At 51.6% G+C, this 18,286-nt stretch overlaps 1 protein-coding gene across 1 annotated transcript in view; it reads right to left on the bottom strand.

Moving 5' to 3' along the window:
- Positions 1–15,229, bottom strand: part of LOC308631647 (E3 ubiquitin-protein ligase RNF213-like) — a gene marked incomplete at its 5' end in the record, with an annotated part of 106,652 nt that extends 91,423 nt beyond the window's left edge. The window contains 6 exon segments of the mRNA XM_081263027.1: positions 119–556; positions 4,596–4,739; positions 5,544–5,624; positions 8,967–9,020; positions 9,024–9,092; positions 15,224–15,229. Coding sequence (XP_081119153.1) covers positions 119–556; positions 4,596–4,739; positions 5,544–5,624; positions 8,967–9,020; positions 9,024–9,092; positions 15,224–15,229 — 792 coding nt within the window.
- Between the last annotated feature and the right edge of the window lie 3,057 nt (positions 15,230–18,286).

The following is an 18,286-nucleotide window of genomic DNA, read 5'->3' as shown; positions in this document are numbered from 1 at the left end:
AGTCCCTTCTTGCCTCCACAGCTGCCCTCCCAGATAGGGAAGTAACGTCTCACCCACATGGCATACCAAAGGTGCTGGGGCCAGTCCCATGCCCCTGGCCACCACTCACTATACTCACCCCAGAGGCTGGGACCTCCATGTGCTGCCTGGCCCTCTGTGCTTCTTTCTGAGGCTCAGAATCCCCTTTGGACTCAGGCAGCGGGAGCCCTTGGGCAGCATCTTCAGGCTTAGGGTGGGCTTTGCAGGTAGATGTGGGTGGCCCAGACACCTCCTGAGAGAGGCCCCTGGCCCCAGAGGGCGTGGAAGTGTGGAGATCCATTTCTTCCATGTGGTCCTGTGGTGCTAGCCTGCTCTGAGCCACACCTCCTGTGGCTGCACCCCTGCACTGGCCAGCTGGACCAGCATGTGGGGCTTGGCTTTGGGCCAGGGCTGCGTCCTGGGACCAGGGGTGTGAAGGTGAATTTGGACTCTGGGGAATGGAAGGCGATGGGGCCAAGGAACCCTGCTCTGAGGAAACAGTAGTGTCCTGATTCTTCCTCCTTTTCTTTCTTTTGTTCTAAACAGGAGAGACATACCAATTTTACTTCTTAGGTTCACTACAACTTGCCCCACATTTCCCTCCCATTTTTGTGTCCCAATTTCTCTGGTACAGCAAGCTTAGCTCTGCTGAACCACTTACATTGGTCATTCCTGCAACTTCTTTATCATGGGTGGAACTGAATTAAGAAACCAAGGGTGGGGGGTAGGGGAACCAAGAAGCAAGGGGCCAGGCAGAGCCTTGCATAAAGGGGCTGGGGGTGTCACTACAAGATAGCTCTTGGACACTACAACATTCGTGGACTGTTCACGTGACACTCTTCGTAGTATGTGTCACAAGCAAGAAAACCAGAATAAAGGTGAGAAGACTGCAGAGTGTGGAGGAGCAGTAAGACTGCTCCTGAGCTCTTGAAGGCTCAGGCAGCTCCCAGGCAAGGTTCCTGCCTTGGAAACCAGTAACACAGCTTGTGAGGAGCAGGCCACTGGGACCCTGGCCCCAAGGGCTATGATGCTCTAGAAGAGGTGTCAATGGGCCACTGAAAGCAAGTGGTTCGTACATCCTGAGTCCTGGCTGTATGTGGGGACACCCTGCCACCCCAGACAGCTGGGGGTGAACCTGCACCTGCCCTAGACCCTCACTCCTTGCATTAAGCCATCAAGAAAAGGGAAGAACTTGGGTACATCTGTGCCTAGGATGTGTGGCCTTCTTCTGAGTCACTATGCAGCTTCCCCAAGAATCCTAGCTGACCTTCCTGCAGAACTGCTCAGATGCCCACGAAATCCCTCCAGGTACCCAGAGCACTCCTAGCCTGACTCATGCTCTTGACTGGGCTCATGAGAGTCAGCGCCCAGTGTGTGCAGTAGAAAGACACGGCTTAAGAGACTTTTTTCTTTTTATGGTGCTGAGGAAGGGACCCAGGACTTTACACAAGAAAAAAAGATTTAAGACAGAAACTTCTCCATCTTCCAAGGGCAACCAAATCACCCAAGACATTGTTAACATGTGCAGTGACTCAGCAGTCTGGGTGGGCCCCAGGGTACTCATTTCCACAGGCTCCTTGGAGGCCTATGCTGCCCGCTCAGGCCCAGTCATGAGCATGAGATAGTGCAGTCACTGGTGGTCTTCTCCATGACACCTCAGGGTCACTAGGAAGCCTCTGAGACTGCTGGACAGGTCTGGGGTCTCCTGACCTTAATGGTGTCTGTCAGCATCCTGATGGTTCCAAGAAATTGCTGAAAACTACCACATCAAAGCAGTGTAGACTCCGGGAGGGACATACTCCCTAAGCCCTTCCCAGAGACCCTGAAATGTCAGTGCTTAATCCAAGTGGTGCTGCCACCATACTGAGCCACTGAGTGATATGGGTCTCTGTGAGGCACAAGGACCATGAGGGCATGAGGGCAAAACAGGGTCCTGTCCCACGATGCTGGCAGCATCATGAGGCAGGCTAAGACACATCATGAGACATGCCAAGCACAAATCAAGCCAGGAGGGGACGGTGGGAGGTCAGAGGCCACTCTGACTCATAGGCTTTCTGGAGAAGGTGGCAAGAGGCTGAGTCTGAAAGATGCAGAAGCTCTAATCCAACCTGCTCTGCTTGGCAAGGACTCACAGGTCTTTGTGTACAAACATGAGCCCTGCCTCCTAAGGCTCCTGCTCACCCAGGATGAAAGCCAAAATCCAGCACACAAAGACCCCATGAGGCTCAGGCTGCTCACTGCCCTCACCTAGTGCAAGCAGCAGCTCTGGAGGTGAGTGAGGCCTGGACACAGGCAGTGACTCAGGCAGCACCTGGGGGCAGCACTGAGTGCAGAACAACTGAACCAGGACACCTCCAGGTGGGACACAGGTACATGAGAGCTGGGAGCCAGGGTGAGTGAGGACAGGTGGGCTTGGGAAAGGCACTCCGCCAGCTCAGCCAACACCTGCAGTAGGCCTCTGCCTTAGGACAGGTGGAGCATCAAGGCTGAGGTGATAGAGCAGGGAATGGGCAGAAGTGCAGAGGGGCTAAGGCTCAGGATGTGGTCCACATAAGAAATTGAGAGACTTCAATGTCACCAAGGGGGTACAGCATCAGGGATGGGGACAGGCCAGCAACACAGACAGGGATGGCTAGTCCTCATGCAAGTGGGCAGTGGGATATAAATGCCGAGAGGAGGTGGGCAGTGAAGCTCCCTATGGAGGCCCAAGGGAAAGAGGCTGACAGGTGGGTGCTACATGCTTCCAAGCCCCCAGGGCCAGCTGGCTCATCCCTGTAGCAGATAAGGGCTGTGAGGAGCTAGGGGCAGGCTGCAATGAGGACAGTGAGGTCTCGCCCCTGGAAGCTGCTTGACACATCCTTCCAGCAACCTGGCTACCAGAGCTTTGCGTGGGAGGGCCTCCTGGCAGAGCCACAGGGACATCCACCTGACACACCTTTCCATGATATTCTCCAATTCCATCCATTTTCCTGGAAATGCCATAATTTTATTTTCTTTTAATGCTGAGTAGTATTCCAGTGTGTATAAGTACCACAGTTTCTTTATCCATTCATATATTGAAGGGCATCAAGTTTGATTCCACAGTTTAGCAATTGTGAATTGAGCTGCTATGAACATTGATGTAGCTGTGTCACTGTAGTATGCTGATTTTAAGTCCTTTGGGTATAGAGCAAGGAGTGAGATAACTGGGTCATTTCCCTCTGTTCTGAAGGAGCATCCTTTGTTCCCTGGATGAAACACTGAGGCAGGGAACTGTGGATGCCATGTGACCAAGGAATGGGATGGTCCAGAGCACTAGAGACAGTGGCCAGGAGGGTAAGGAGGCAGTGCAGACAGGCAGAGCTACACCTGCACTTCAGGGCTACCAGCTGGGTGCCTAGATTGATCTTGCCTACAGCCTCAGGATTCATCGGTGATATGAGCAATAAATTCAACATAACCAATGTGAGTTGCATTTTTGGTAATTTGGAAACAAAACATTTCTAATGGTTTGAATAATCAAATCTCAGATTAGGTTATTTTCTTCTTACAGAAGTGAAAACTAAGTCCAGGTAACTAATGTCCTAACTGCCAGGATGAAATGGATGCTGGGGTCTTGTAGATACCTGCAGGTCACCACGTGGCACAGAGGACCCTCCAGGCCCATCAGAGTACACACCCTGCTTCAACCTTAGAACAGCTGCTAGCTGCCCTCTAGGAGGGGAGTGGTCAGAAGGGAGGCACTCAGCAGCAGGACCTTAAGAGGGCAGGCACCCTGGTTGGGGCTTGCAGGTGCCCTGAAGAGGGCCTGGCTATACCCTCCATGACAAAGTGGTGTGGAGACTGCAGGAAATGCAGAGGTGGCCCAGGGAAGACCCTTGGAAGGACCCCAACCAGTTCCTGGAGGACAATGCCAGGGAAGTTGGTCAGTGACAGCCCCCTGTGTACCCACACCCTTTTGGCCATACCTGGGCAGCAGCAGGCCACTCATTTCCAATACAAGCACAGCCCAAATCCCTGATGGACAGAACTGCAGTAGCTCAGGTGCCCCTGGAGGAAGGTCCATACCGGACTTCCAAACTCACCAGGGCCCAGCCCGACTCATGTGTGAAACAATGTGTGACCATGGTACTCAGGACAAACCATAGCCCTCCATGAGTGACCGCATCCCCCTGCAGGGGTGAAGAGGCTCTGCTTTCCTCATGTGCATAGCACCTTCATTACACAAGTGAGCTTCTTGTGTTGTAGTGAACCTGGAACATGCCCAACCAATGCTCTGGAAAATGACAGGGCAGGATCTGAACCCCAAGGAGCAGACATCAAGCTCAGTAGGGTACACACCATACCACTGATGTCTCAAGCACAGCCTGCTGATGGGCCTGTGCCCAACTTGGATGCCACCTGGCTGGTAAGTAGACCCCTGGGTGGCCTGTGGATGTCAAGGGAGAGACTTCCACAAGAAATAGAAGCTGGGAGTCAGGGTGAGCAGGAAGGATGTGCAGCACAGAACAGAAAGATGGCACCCCCAAAATGACCTGCCACAAGGTCCAGCTATTCCAGGGCTGGCAGGAGGCTCTGCAGCCAGAAACACAGACTACCTGCTCATCGTCCGCAGTGAAGGTGTCCAAGACCTTGCACAGAGCAGCCTCATTCATTCTCCTCTTGCTGGGAAGGCGCTGGGCAGCTGCCTGCTCACCAGGTACATCCTCTATGGCATCTACAGAGGGTCCAGAGGCCACTACCTGTTGAGACATGACCCCTTCAGACAGCGCAGGGTCACCCACATACCCTGGAGCCCTGCCCCAGCCAGGCCCAATTAGGGAAACCTCATGGAGCAGGGAAAACACAACACAGAGCCCAAGGCAGCTGAGGCCAATAGGAAGGGGGATGCAGGTGGGCAAATCAGGTCCTGGTCCCCTGGAGCATCCACCTGAACACCTGGGCCCCTGCTTCCAACAAATACAGCTGCAGAGGCACCAGAGGGGGCAGGTCATTCCAGACACCCAACGCTCAGCCAAGCACAGCCTTCAGAGCCTCCGGAGGCCAGGTGTGCCTCCACCAGGAAGCCTCTGTCAAATCATACCAGCAAAAGGCTGAGGAAGGGAAGCCACTGAGGGCCTAGGGCCACTTGGAGCCTCCCACATGACCCACTCAGGCCCCTGCTAGGTTGCTTCCTTGCTGCCGGAAGAACAAATCTCTAAGCCTCTGGAAGGATGCAGAGCCAGCAAGCAGAAGCCCACAAGCCAGCATCCAGTGGCCACTGAAGAAAGGGCCAGAAGGAGGCTGGCCACCTCCCCATGGCCCTGTGGACCATAGCACTCTCTTGGGCAGGTGGTAGGACATTCTCAGTTCTGCTGGGGAGGGCTGGGAAGTGGCTGGTGACTTCATCCTGGCTTCTGAGGTCCAGGCCACCCCCAGGCTCTGCCCACCTCCTGGGAACATCAGGTCTTAGCTCGGAGACCTTCTCTCAACAGCAATACCAGCTCAGGTGAAGCATGATGCAGGCTCACTATGGGACTGGGAAGCCACTGCCTAGAGACACTTACCGTGCTCACCTGTGCACTTAGCTCCCAGTTTCTTTCAGTTGCAGCTTCTGCACCTTCAGGCATGTGTTTTAAATAAATCTCCTGTGACAACACCACACACAGTGTGAAAATCATACAAAAATAGACAGTTTAGAGTGGTTTTGCTGCTGTTTTTTAGTGCTGGGGCTGGAACCCAGGGACTCACACATGCTGGCAAGTGCTCCACACGGAGCCACACCCCTGCCCCAAACATTTGAAAGTAAACACTCAACAATGTCGTCAATCACCATCTGTACTACGCTCCCACTTTATCACCCCAAAAGCAACCAATCTCACAGTGCCCCCAACCCCTGCCAATTCTGAGCTACTCATCTCTCTGGATGAGCTTGTTCTGCATGTTTCCTATAAAAGGCCTCACACAGTTTGTGCCTTGCACCTCGGGTTCCTCCTTGTAGCACTGCGTGTCTGAGGTCCACCCTCGTTACAGTTTGGATACGTACACTTCCTTCTTTATTATGGCTGACTAATATTCCACCGAGTGTATACAGCCTAAGTAGTTTACCTGCTGTTCACCTGCTGAGGACAACCTGGGTTGCTGTGCCACTGGACTGCCATGGCTCTGCTGCTCTGAATGTGCAGACAGGCATTTGTTCAAACACCCGTTCTCTTTTCTCTTGGATGAATACTTAGTGGAACTGCTGGGTCATATGGCATTCTGAATTTAACTTTTTGATAAGCTGCCACACTGCTTTACAGAGTAGCTGTAGGACTTCACATTCCCCACAGTATGAAACCACAGCTCCAACTTCTCCACCTCCTCACCAACACCTGTGATTTGATACTTTTTATCACAGCTATCCTAGTGTGTTTTAGGTGGTGTGTCAAGAGGTTTTGCATTGCACTTAACCACCAATGGGTGCTGATGCCTTTCACAGGCTTCTTGGCCTCTTGTATATTTTCTTTGGAGAAAAGCTTTTGCAACCCAGGTGTGGCAGTGCATAATTGTTATTGCAGCTGCTCCAGAGGCTGAGGCAAGAGGATCTCAAGTTCAAGGCCATCCTGGGTTATTTAGTGAGACCATCTCCAAATAAAATAAGGACTGGGATGCTGTTCAGAGGTAGTGTTGGTCTAGCATGCAGGAGGCCCTGGATTCAATTCCCAGTATAAAGAAAGAAGGGAGGGGAAGGCAGGCTGCTTCAGGCAAATCTTTTGTCCAGAATTAAGTTGGACTGTCTTTTTGTTGTTGAGTCATGAGTTCTTTATATATCATGGATACTAAACCCTTATCTGATACATGATTTACAAACACCTCTCCATTCCATTGGCTGCCTTTTCAGTTTTTCTTCTCCTCCTCTAAATGAAAAAAGTTTAAATTTTGATGAAGTCCAATTTTTCTACTTTTTCCTTTTGTTTCTAGTGCTTTCGATGCCACAATTAAGTAAGTTTTTGTTAAACATTTGGTGACCAAATGCCAACTGTATGATATTCCCTCAAATTGAGTTTTATCTCTATAAAGTCATCAGTAATGTCTTCACCTTCATTCCTACTTTATTTTCTTTCACACCTTTTAAAAATATATGCTTTACTTGTTTGTTTGTTTGTTTATTTATTTTCATGTGGTGTTGAGGATGGAACCCATGTGTTAGGCAAGGGCTCTACCCCAGTCTGGAATCTTTGCTCATTGGTGTTTTGCAATTGCACACATTGATGGTGTTTGTTGTTGCATATTGGTGCATACAATACACAATGTAACAATACCATTTTGCCAGGATTCCTCCCCAGCAGTTCCCCTCCCTCCCCACCTCCCACCTGCACCTTCTTTTCTTCCACTGGTCTCCCTTTGATTGTCATGAGGTCTGCCCCCACTTTCCTTTCCCTTTTTGTTCTATAGCTTCCATATAAGAGATAAAATATAGGACCCTTGACCTTCTGAATTCTTTACATATTATTTCCTTTTTTTTAAAATTAGTCTAAAAGTTTATGGATCTTGTTGGTCTTTTGAAAGACTCAACCTTTTGATTCATTGTTTTTTCTCTGTTGCTCTTCTATTCTCTCCTTTTCAAAAAATCTCTGCTCTAATATTTAGTATTTCCTTCCTTCTTTGTCTTTGGGTTTAGTTTCCTCACCTTTTCCTAGTTTCTTAAGGTATGGAGTTGAGATTGGACACAGGGCTCTTGTCCTCAATAGTTATCTTTTTTCATCTTCTTCTTCTTCTTTTTTTTTTTTTTTTTTTTTTTTGCGACAGGGTCTTACTAAGCTGCTGAGGCTGGCCTTGAACTTTGGATCCTCCTGCCTGGGCCTCCTGGTCACTGAGATTACAGGCATGTACCATTGAGCACAGCTATGGTTTCTGGCTATTACTCATTTTTTTCTTCCACAAAGATTCTTTACTTACTCTGTGAATGTTTAAAAAGAACCTTGTCCTGCTGCGCAATGCAACATTTTTAATTGCCATGCCCTAAGTGTCTCTGCGGTGACTCTCACTGGAGGTTTCAGCCAAGCCTTCAGTATCCCTCAAGATCCAGGTTTGGGTGGCCTTCCCTGCTGAGGAAGAGGTGACTCCAGGGAAAAGACACAACCATACACCACACACACACACCTCTTTCCTCACACACAGGCCTTGCACCCTGACACACATGCACAAATCAACACTCACCTCATACACACTACATACACCAGACACTACACACATATACCTTCCCCTGCAGGCATCACATATATTGCACCCCAGTATGTCACTGCCACACTCTGAACCACAGAGCACCCTCTGCAAGGAACCTCACAAACGAGACCCAGCCCAGGAACAGAAAGCCCCAATCCCCTCCATGCCCAGGAGGAAGCCTGGGAGCAGGTGCCCCACTCTGGGTGTCTGTGAGCTGGAGCTGAGTCATGGAGCACACCTAGTGCTCCTGAACACCTGCAGGGAGATCCCTCTCAGAAGCTTCCTGGGGCTCCAGTGGGTTCCTTTACCAAACAATAATTCCCCAGTGCCTGACAACTCCCAGAGGCCAATGGGACCTCACTCTGAGGAGGAGCACCTGCCAACCAGGGAGCACCCACACACAGGCCCTGCAGCACAGTAGAGGTGCACCCAGCCCATACCTCAACACGTAGACCCAGAGGATAGTGGGACCCACACATGGCCCAGCCACAGCTCCTGAGACACCCACATATCTGGTCTAGGGCTGGGAAAGGAAGGTGGAGACCCAGGGCCTGAAGCCCGTAGACTCCTGTGGGGATGGACCAGACACTGGGGCAGCCAGGCCACTGCCCATGTGGTAGCACTTCTAGGGCCAGCTGGACTGCAGTGCAGTAAGTTTGCAGGGAAAAAGTCGGGCAGCAGGGGACACATGGAGGCAGTGAGGGTGGCTCAGACAGCCCAGCTTAGCCACCAGGGAAACAGAGCAGGGGCAGGGATGGGTGGAGGCAGCATGGCTCATTCACTCTTTGGATGGTCCAGGACCCTTCATCGGAACTGGGCTCAGCTGCATTTTCCTGTCAATCACTGGAGCCTGGGGACAAGCACAGGTTCCCATCTTCCTTCAGCACTTCCCTGCATTCCATCTCTTCCTTCAGGGATTAGGCCACCAAGGAGTTATTGTTCTCAGAATCTACACAGGCAGATGAAGGACAGGTCAAATCATGGAAAAGGCAGGGAGCACCAGAAGGCCACACTGGGACAACCCCTGCAAGATCAGCCCTATCCTCCCCCAAGGCCCTGGTGTGGTTTCTGCTACCAGCCAGGCAGGATGTGGCCAAGGATTCAGCCCCAGCTGCAAAGAGCGAATCAGACAGAAAGAGCCTGGGCTGGCAGGTGCATGTAACCCAGCAACTGGGGAGGCTGAGGCAGGAGGATTCCAAGTATGAGGCCAACCTCAGCAACTTAGTAAAGCCCTGTCTCAACATAAAAATAAAAAGGGCTGGGGATGTGGCTCAGTAATAGAACACCTCTGGGTTCAATCACTATTATCAAGGAAGAAAGAGAAAGGGGTGGTGCAGGAGAAATGGAGAGGAAAAGAAAAGAAAGAGTCAGGGCAGGGCCAATGTCCACAATATTCCAGCTCTGCAGCTCTAAAACAGAATCTGCCCTTTCCTTCCTACAAGAAAACTCCCCCTTCCTCAGGGGCAGGAAGCCTCAGTCCAGGTACCTCCCAGTGGAGGCCTGCCTCCCTTAGCCTAGCACTACCCCATCCATCTACCCTATTGTCTATGGAGAACCTCACCTGACCAGTTATGTCACCCACAGAGTGCACACACAGCCACTCAAGATTGTATACCTGAGCCCAAATTTAATCCTTCGAAGACTCTCTCTTGTCAAACCTGGGTCTTGATGACATGGTGCCATTTCAAGCCTGTGCCTGGAACCTTCTCTGAGCTGACTGCCCAAGGCCCAGGTCTGCTGGGCTCCAGGTGTTCCCTCCCCTAACCCCTGCTCTCTTTCCTCTCCCAGCTCTTTTACCACTGCATCTCCTCCCTACACATTCTATGAAGACCGTAGGCCCAGAGTGCTGGAGGAAGAAGACCCTCAGTTACACACACTAAAGGAGGCCCAAATGCAGGTCTCAGACCCTATACCAAGTCCTCCTGCAGGACTCAGCGCCTATGCCGAGTCCCTGTGGAGAACTCAAACTCAACACCACCCACATGCAGGACTCAGACCCTATACCAAGACTTCTAACTTCCCCCACACAACACATCACCAAAAAGTTGGAAAATTTTCTGCCACATACCCTACTCCCAGACCACTTTCCTTTCACAGCTGACACTTAACAATAAACCCAGGATTCTGACGGGCCTCTCTCCCATTATACCAGCTGGACGGGCAACCTCATCCAGTCAGAACCTGGCATCTTCTCTGGCCCCAAGGACAGAGTCAGGAGCTCCAGGGCTCCTACTGGAGTTGGATACACCCACCCTCTCCTGGGGGGGCCACGATGATGAGCTGGATGTTGGACCTTGACCAACATGAGTTTCACCTGCAGCCTGAGGAAATAGCTGTAATGTGCAAAAGGGTTGGGTTGCCAGGACCAGAGAAAGGAGCAAGACCCTAGGCATACCCAAACTTTCAAGCCAGGTCCTGGCTTCCTGTGTTCTGCAACACAAACAGCCCCAGGGACTGTAAATCTCAACAGGCAGTCCAACAAGAACAAATAAAAGTGTCTATCTGATTTCCAAAAGACATCTGGCTTCCCTGTTAATGGAGATTATAATTGGATCCACAGGTGCCACTTCTGCCCACCCCACTGGACTATGAACAAAATTAAGCACCCCCAGCACTGGGGAGTGGAGGGTGGAAGAGGAGATGAAACCTTAGGCACACTGCAGCCAAGGCAGCTAGAGAAGCTAGGGGCTAGCAGAGGTTGCCCTGGTAAGCATTCAGTACTGGGGTGCAGGAACATGTTCTCTAGACAGACTGGCCAGGAGCAGGAATCTGTCTAGGGAAGCAGCCCAGCAGCTGCAGGTGGCTGGGCATAGCCAGGCCAGGCTGCCCACAGCTTCAGACCCTGCCAGGTCAGAGCATTCCATCTGTTCAGCACACCAATTTCCTTAGAAATATGAGGAAGAGCTGGACACAGTGGCAAAAACTTATAATCCTAGTAACATAGGAGGCTGAAGCAGGAGGATCACAGGTTCAAAGCCAGCCTCAGCAATGAGGCCCCATCTCAAAATAAAAAAATAAAAAGGGCTGGGGATGTGGCTCAATGGTTAAACACCCCTGGTTCAATCCCCAAGACCAGAAAGTGTGTAAAAGCTCACACCAGCTCACTGACACTAGGCAAGCTCCAAAGGCCCCTGAAATGCTCCACTTCAAGAGATCAAATGCCAAATGTATGTTATGATAATTCTGTTACAACTCAAAAGCAAACACACCAGAGCATAGCACAGCAGGCTTTGCCAGCCCATTGTGTGGCAGGTGCTGGGGGCAGAGGGGCGCAAAACTGATACACCAGATACCACAGCCCAGGCCTCTTCCCCACCTGGTGAACATCCACTCCCTCCCAGGCTGGGCCTCCAGTGGAGTCCCCTGGGAGGCCTCAAGCAGAAGGGACCTTGCTATTTGGACTTCATTCTTGTCAGATGGGGTCTTACCCACTCACGCCAGGGACTGGACTGAACCGCACCCACCCTGGGCCTCAGAGTTAAGGCTGCTTCCCTCCCAAGTGGTGTTCACCATCCTGGCTCCAAGCAGCACACTCCCCACCTCCCAGGAGCCTTGATGTTCTGGCGACTCTGAACTTACTTCCTCCATCACAGAAACATACATCCTCCAGGAAAACACAGAATAAAAAAGAAACACGCTGCCTGGACCGTCACGCCTCCTCCAGGAACCTCCCAGCATTGGGGAAGGAGTTCCAACTGGGTCCCTGGGTACCTGGGCAGGAAAGGGTGGCCCACACCTCTCAAAGCCCTCACCCCACCCCCACCCCCTGCCTGTGCAGAGACCCCAGGTTTCCCCCCATGCCTTCATCCAAGGGACCTCTAGGCCTGGGTACCTGGCAGAACACACCAGGGCCTGGGATTCCTACCAGCAGGTGAAACCACCTGGAGAACCTCCAAGTGACTGAGAGGAGTGGCCTCCCTCTGCTGCAGAGCCAAGTCCCCAGTTCCTGTTTCAGCTTCAATTCCTATAAACAGTTAATCCCAGGTGTGAGGAAGCCAGGGCTGGCACTCCTGCCAGGCTCTGGCTTAGGGGAGGTGCCAGGCCACTCTGCCCTCTCTCCCTACCTGCAGGGATGGGCACCCCCTGGAAGGCAGCCCCTGGTAGTATAATGGATGACAAACCCAGGCCTGGATATAAAATAAACTATAAAAACACTGCAATGAGAAGTAGTGCCTAGAAAAGGGAGGGTTCCTGCCCTTTCTAGTCAGTTATCTCCAGGAAACCTGATTAATAGGATAGACCCCTATCTTTTGCCTTTTGGAATGTAAATAACTACCCCTAGGAATATAACTTCTCCCCTTTGAAGGCTCAGGGACATGGCTAGAGATTTGCCCTTTGCTGCTTCTTCTCTGATTCCTGCCACAGTAGGACTCCAGTATGAGAAGAATCAGGGGCATTTGATAAAAAGGCCCCATGTCCCTGTTCTCAGGAAGATCCCTCTTTGTTCTGGTTCTGCTGGCAAGTGGTTCTGGGCCCATCCCAGACCCTTGCCAAAAATAAAAAGGGGCAGAGGGCAGTGGCCTTTCAGGGAGGCTCTGCAGCAGGATGAAGGTGGATTGCCACTTCCCAAAGGGATGGGGACTAAATGAAGCCCCTCAGGGTGCTGTGCCTGCCCCTTTGGCCCTTTTCTGGCCATGGTCAGGGAACCCCTTGTCTTGTCGCATCATTGATTTTAATGCCAACCCCACAGCAAGCCTATGAAGACAGGCTGGCACTGTTTATCACTCAGACCAGTGCCCCTTTTCTCCCTCAAACCAGGACCAGCAAGACCTCAAACACAGTTCAACCTGCATGTGGGCTCCAGAGGGTTCAAGTCCTATCTCTTCCTGTTACTAGCTGTGTGGCTGTGACAAGTTACTTAACCTCTCTGTGCTTCACTCTCAGCATCTGTAGGACAGGGATTTATAATAATGTCATGTTTAGCACCGTGCTGGGAACATCACAGTTAGCAGCTTGGCTTTTTTAAAATCTCTGGGACTGCAAACCCTCCCCCCCAAGGCCCCAGCTGGCAGATGTTCTTCCTGATACCCAGGGGTGGGGAACCCTGGCAGGCTTCACCATTCCACAGCTCTATCTTCACAAGGCAAGGAATCTACAGCCACTCAGGATCACCAGGTGCATCTGCCCTAGGCCCAAGGTGCAAGGCCCAGCTAGGTTCCAGAAGAAAAGATGGACTCCAAATCTCACTGTAATTCAAAGCCCCTCCCCAAAGAGCCAGAGACAAAACACCAAGGAAGCAAAAATCAACCAAAGAAAGCAGCTGCCTCCTCACACCTCCTGTGGCCCAAAGAAAGCACCTGAAAATGAGAGCGTGCCCAGGCAGAGCAGGGGGAGAACCCACTCATACCCACTCACACCCATGACACCTGCTCAACGGACTAAGGGTCAGCTGTGGGCAAGCAGCAAGTTGAAATAAGGACTTTGTTCCCACTTAAGCACAGGTGTGTGTGGCACATCTCCAGAGCACATGTGTGGTCCTCTCCCAGGCCCTCCCTGCTATGCACAGGTTGCAGATTCAAAGGGTGCTCTGGGTGTCCTTGGGGCTGGGGGAGAGCAGTGCTGCCCTCTGGGAGTGCTGTGCTGCCCTCTGGGAGTGCTGTGCCACTTAGGCTCTGGGGCAGTGGGACAAGAGCAGGGGAGGTAGTTTCTCTATCCCTGTCTTCAGCAAGGAAGACCCATCTGACAGCTGGTGCCCTCCTGTCCCTCCACCGACAGCCTGGGCAGGCTGTGGGGACCCTCCCAGGGTATTGCAATCCCACAGAGCCCTCCCCCTCCGGCAGCCTCAGAAACCTCCCAAGATATCCTCTGGAATATCCAGGGCCCTTCAGCTCAGCCAGAGGCTTTTCATCCCCAAAGGGGACTAAACTCCAGTTCCCTCAAAGAAAAGAGATGGGAAACTTTAAGCAGGACAGATGATGACTCCAGTAAAGAACCTCACAAAACTACTTGAGGAAAGTGCCCCCTGGGAAGAGTTCTATGGGGGGAGGGGCCAGGCCTCCCTGAGGCTGCAAGCTGGCCCTGCTCCCATTTGCCTGGAAGGCACAGATGCCCACACTCTCCACTTACCCCAGTGCCTCTTGGGATTTGCCTGGTCCTGGGGCTGTAGGAGGCAGCCTCTCTTCACACTGGCTACAGAACTTGGAGGCCTCCTGGCAGGAGATGTGCTGTCTCTGGCTGGGGGATCCTCTAGCCCTGGAGGTCTGAAAGAGAAGCAAGAGTTCCCAAGGCAGCAGCTATAAACTGTGCCTCCTGTCATGTGACCACAGTCCCATTTAAGTTTCATTTTGTGAGAAAGTGAGATTGCTGTAGCCAGAGAGTTCCCCTGGCCAATGGAAATCCAGCAGCAGTTTGACTCCTGTGGCTGCTCATGGTCATTGCCCAATCCCAAGTCCCACTCTGCCCTGGATCCCCTTCCATCCAGAAGCCCCCTTCTGTCTGGGCCATCACCCAGGGAGGCTAAGACTGCAGCTCAGACTGCAGGCCAGGCCAGCTTTCCAGACAATCACTGAGAACTTGGGGGAGGTGGGCAGGGAACTCAGGTGGACCTTCAGCTATGGAAGAACCTTGGCCTAACACAGAAGACCCCTAGGCAGTCTGCAAAGCTGCTTGGAAAGTGAGCCTTTCTCCTAAAAGTTACTACAGCGGTGACAGAGGCGGAGCCTCAGGTCTCAGATCCCGGGTCCCGCTGCGCTAAGCGCTCTAGCTGCAGCCTTTTCACCCCAGCTGTGCTGTCTGGGGGCTCCTGCGCGACCCCCGGGCTGGAGCGGGACACAGGTAGGTGGACTGTCCTCCAGGGATGTCGCACCATACCCAGGAAAGGCCTGCAGCCCCACCGCCTGCAGCCGGAGAGCTGGGGTCGAGACAGCGCTGAACGCATACCTGCGAAACCAAAACTTTGAACCAGCAGGAAGAGGCGGCCTGCGCTTAAGGACGCAACACTGCCCCAGGGCCTCCTCACCACCCGGCCTTGCACCCCGACCCGTGGGACCTTAACTACCCACTGGACAGCACCCAGCCCAGCGAGACTCATAACCCGCACCTGCATCCCGCATCACCTTCTCTAGAGGTCTCTGGCGCCCAGGAGACCTATATTCCGCATCCCCGCACCCTACGCAATGGAATCCGGTATCCAAGGAGTGTATCCTTGCCACAGGGACCCTTGACACCCACAAGACCCGCAGCCCCCCCATGTATGAATCCTGCCAAGCGAGATCCCGTCACCTACCCGCTGGCACCTACAGCGCAAAGAGCCTAGCCGCGGTCCCGCGCTCTTTTCATCCATAGGTCACGTGCCCCGAGGCGCCTCTTCTCAGCCAGCCTCCTAGCCACTGCTGGGTACAGAGGGATGTGGCCGGAATTCCCCACCACGTGATTCCCCCAGAGGACCTGGCACCCTCCCAGATCACTGCTCCTTCCCCCGAGAGGCGTCCCCTGCCGCTTTGCGCTTGACAGGTAATGGAGGAGGCTCTGATCCTGATTTCCAAGGGCTCGGGGTCCCCGAATCCTCCTCACACCCATCACCCATCAAGGGCCAGGAGAGCTTTGGGATCCTCCCATCTCAGCCTCCAGAGTGGCAGGGATTATAGGTGTGGCCCCTGTGCCCAGGATGAGTCATATTCTTTTAGTCTTGGTTGCCATCCCCTAACAGAATTGCATGGCCAGCTAGTGGGTCACTGTCCTCCTTCACAGGGAATTTATGATGCTAATTCATTTATTTCTTAAATGTGAACTTCAGAGACATCAGAGAAATTCAAGTGGGGGGTGCTGAGAATTCTCACCTCAACAAAACCAGTGAGAAAACTTGCAAAAAAAAAAAAAAAAAAAAAGGCCCAATCAGCTTTTTAAGAATTCTGGAAATTAGGAAAAAAAAAACCACTACATTTTATTGGTGTGTGTTAATTATACAGGATGATGAGTATCATAGGGGTGTATTTGTACCTACAGGGAAACATAATTTGGCCAACTTCATCTCTAGTATCTTCCCACTCCTTCCCATGCTCCTTCCTCCAGATTCCCTCTCTATGCTAAATGTTTCCCTTCAACTCTCCCTCTTAAAATCTTAGCTTGCTCTTATCTCTACAGTCCTTCAGGGCCACATAGAATAATACTGAAAGTTTCATAAGAATTCTGGAAATTAACCAGTGGAGACAGCAATCTGGGAGCATTTATTTAAGAAAAATGGTGGGGCTTTGTAAGGATAGTGACTTCTGTAGCATTTTGAATTGGCTCATCCCTGCTACCCCCTCCAATTCTGTGACATCCTTGAAACAACAGGGAGGTGTACTCCCTCTGTGGAGTTCCTGGAAGGCATCCCTCTTTAGCAAGGCTGGATTTCTTTGACCTGTCACCCCTGGAAAAAGAGGACAATGAAACACCATGTCCTTTAAGTCTCCCTCTCTGTTCACAAGAATCTAGCCATGTCAAGGCACTAATTAGAGAGCATAGCTGGGCCAGAATGTCCACAATACACATTGTCCCATGGACACTGGCATTCTCTCACACTTGCTGGGAATCAGGGCAAGTTAGTGTTACCTGTAGAAAGCTACTTTTGTGTGTGCTCACCAAGTTCTTTTGTGTGTGCTCACCAAGTTCTCTGGGTACTTTGGGTGGGACAAAGCTAGCTAAGCTAATCTGCTGGTAACCCCCACAGCCCCTCCCTGGGGAAACTAGTGCAGATCAGAGCACACTGGAGAGGGAAAGGCACTGTGGGGATGGAACACTATTCTCTGGAGAAGCACAAAGTCCCACCCCTCCCCTGTTCTCCATGGGACCTTCTGTAGCACTTCTTAGGAAACCTGTCTCAATGCCCAACTTTGGGTGTCTGCCCTGGGGTCTTGGCCACCTGTCCCACTGCCCTGACCCAGCTGGGCTGTCAACAGCATAACCTGATTTGATTCATCTAGTATTAAAAAAGCATTTCCCCTTCAAGGTCATTTGTTGAAAACTTTGAAACACACTAATTTACCCTCACTGCTGCTTGAATGTAGAAAACAGGGTAGAAGGCTGGGGTGCAGCTGAGCTGATATATCTTTGCTGGAACTGTGGGTGCCTGGGAGAGGCCGGAATCTGAGGTAGCTGTATAATGGTGATAGAGCTCTATTTTGGTGTAATGAAAATGGCTCAGAACTAGACAGAGTGGGTGGCTGGGCAACATTGTGAGCTGAAGGTACCTGGACTGTCACTTAAAAGGATTAATTTTAAGCCATGCACAATGGTGCATGCTGATAATCCCAGCTACTAAGGAGGGTAGATGAGCTAATGGTAGAGCACTTGCCTGGCACACACGAGGCCCTGGTTCCATCCCCTGCGCCACAGAAAAGGGGGGAGGCAATTTTATAAAATGTGATTTCACCTCCATCAAAATTCTACAGCTATTGAGTCAGGCACAGGAGGCTGAGGCTGGGGGACAGTTTGAGGCTAGGAGTTCAAGGCCAGCTGGAGCAATATAGAGACCATCTACTGAAAAAGAAGCCAGGCACAGTGGTGCACTCCTGTAATCCCAGCAGCTGGGGAGGCTGAGGCAGGAGGATCACAAGTTCAAAGCCAGCCTCAGCAATTTAGCAAGGTCCTAAGCAACTTAGTAAGATCCCTTCTGAAAATAAAAAGTAAAAAGGACTGGGGGTTGGGGATATGGCTCAGTAGTAGAGCATCCCTGGGTTCAATTCCTTGTACCAAAAAAGAATAATAATTATTATTATTTAAAAAATAATTATACATGCCTGCATGCACATAGGGTGTGTGCCCCTGATATGACCCACGACCCTCCTGGCTCCTGTCTCCTTCTTGGCTACAGCAACCAGACTCTACTCCACACCTCCTGCCCTCCCCCCAATGGTCAATGACCTTAAAGCAGGGCAGAGCCCTGCATGTCTGAGCTGTATCCTGAGTGTGCTGGGCTTATATTTTACACCCTGATCTGTCTGCATCAACAGTGGGTGTCTTCTTGTATGTCTGAGCTTCTGTCTCTTCTTACAAGGACACTGCTCATATTAAACTTAGGGCCTATCCTGGACCACTACAATATAATCAGAATTAAATTAATTACATCTGGGGTTGGGGTTGTGGACCAGCAGTAGAGCACTTGCTTATTATGGGAAGGGCA

This window comes from Spermophilus citellus (genome assembly GCF_964194105.1).
Source record: "Spermophilus citellus genome assembly, chromosome: 12".
Taxonomy (NCBI): domain Eukaryota; kingdom Metazoa; phylum Chordata; class Mammalia; order Rodentia; family Sciuridae; genus Spermophilus; species Spermophilus citellus.
Note: the sequence above shows the minus strand (reverse complement) of the source record. Positions and strands in the feature narration are given on the sequence as shown.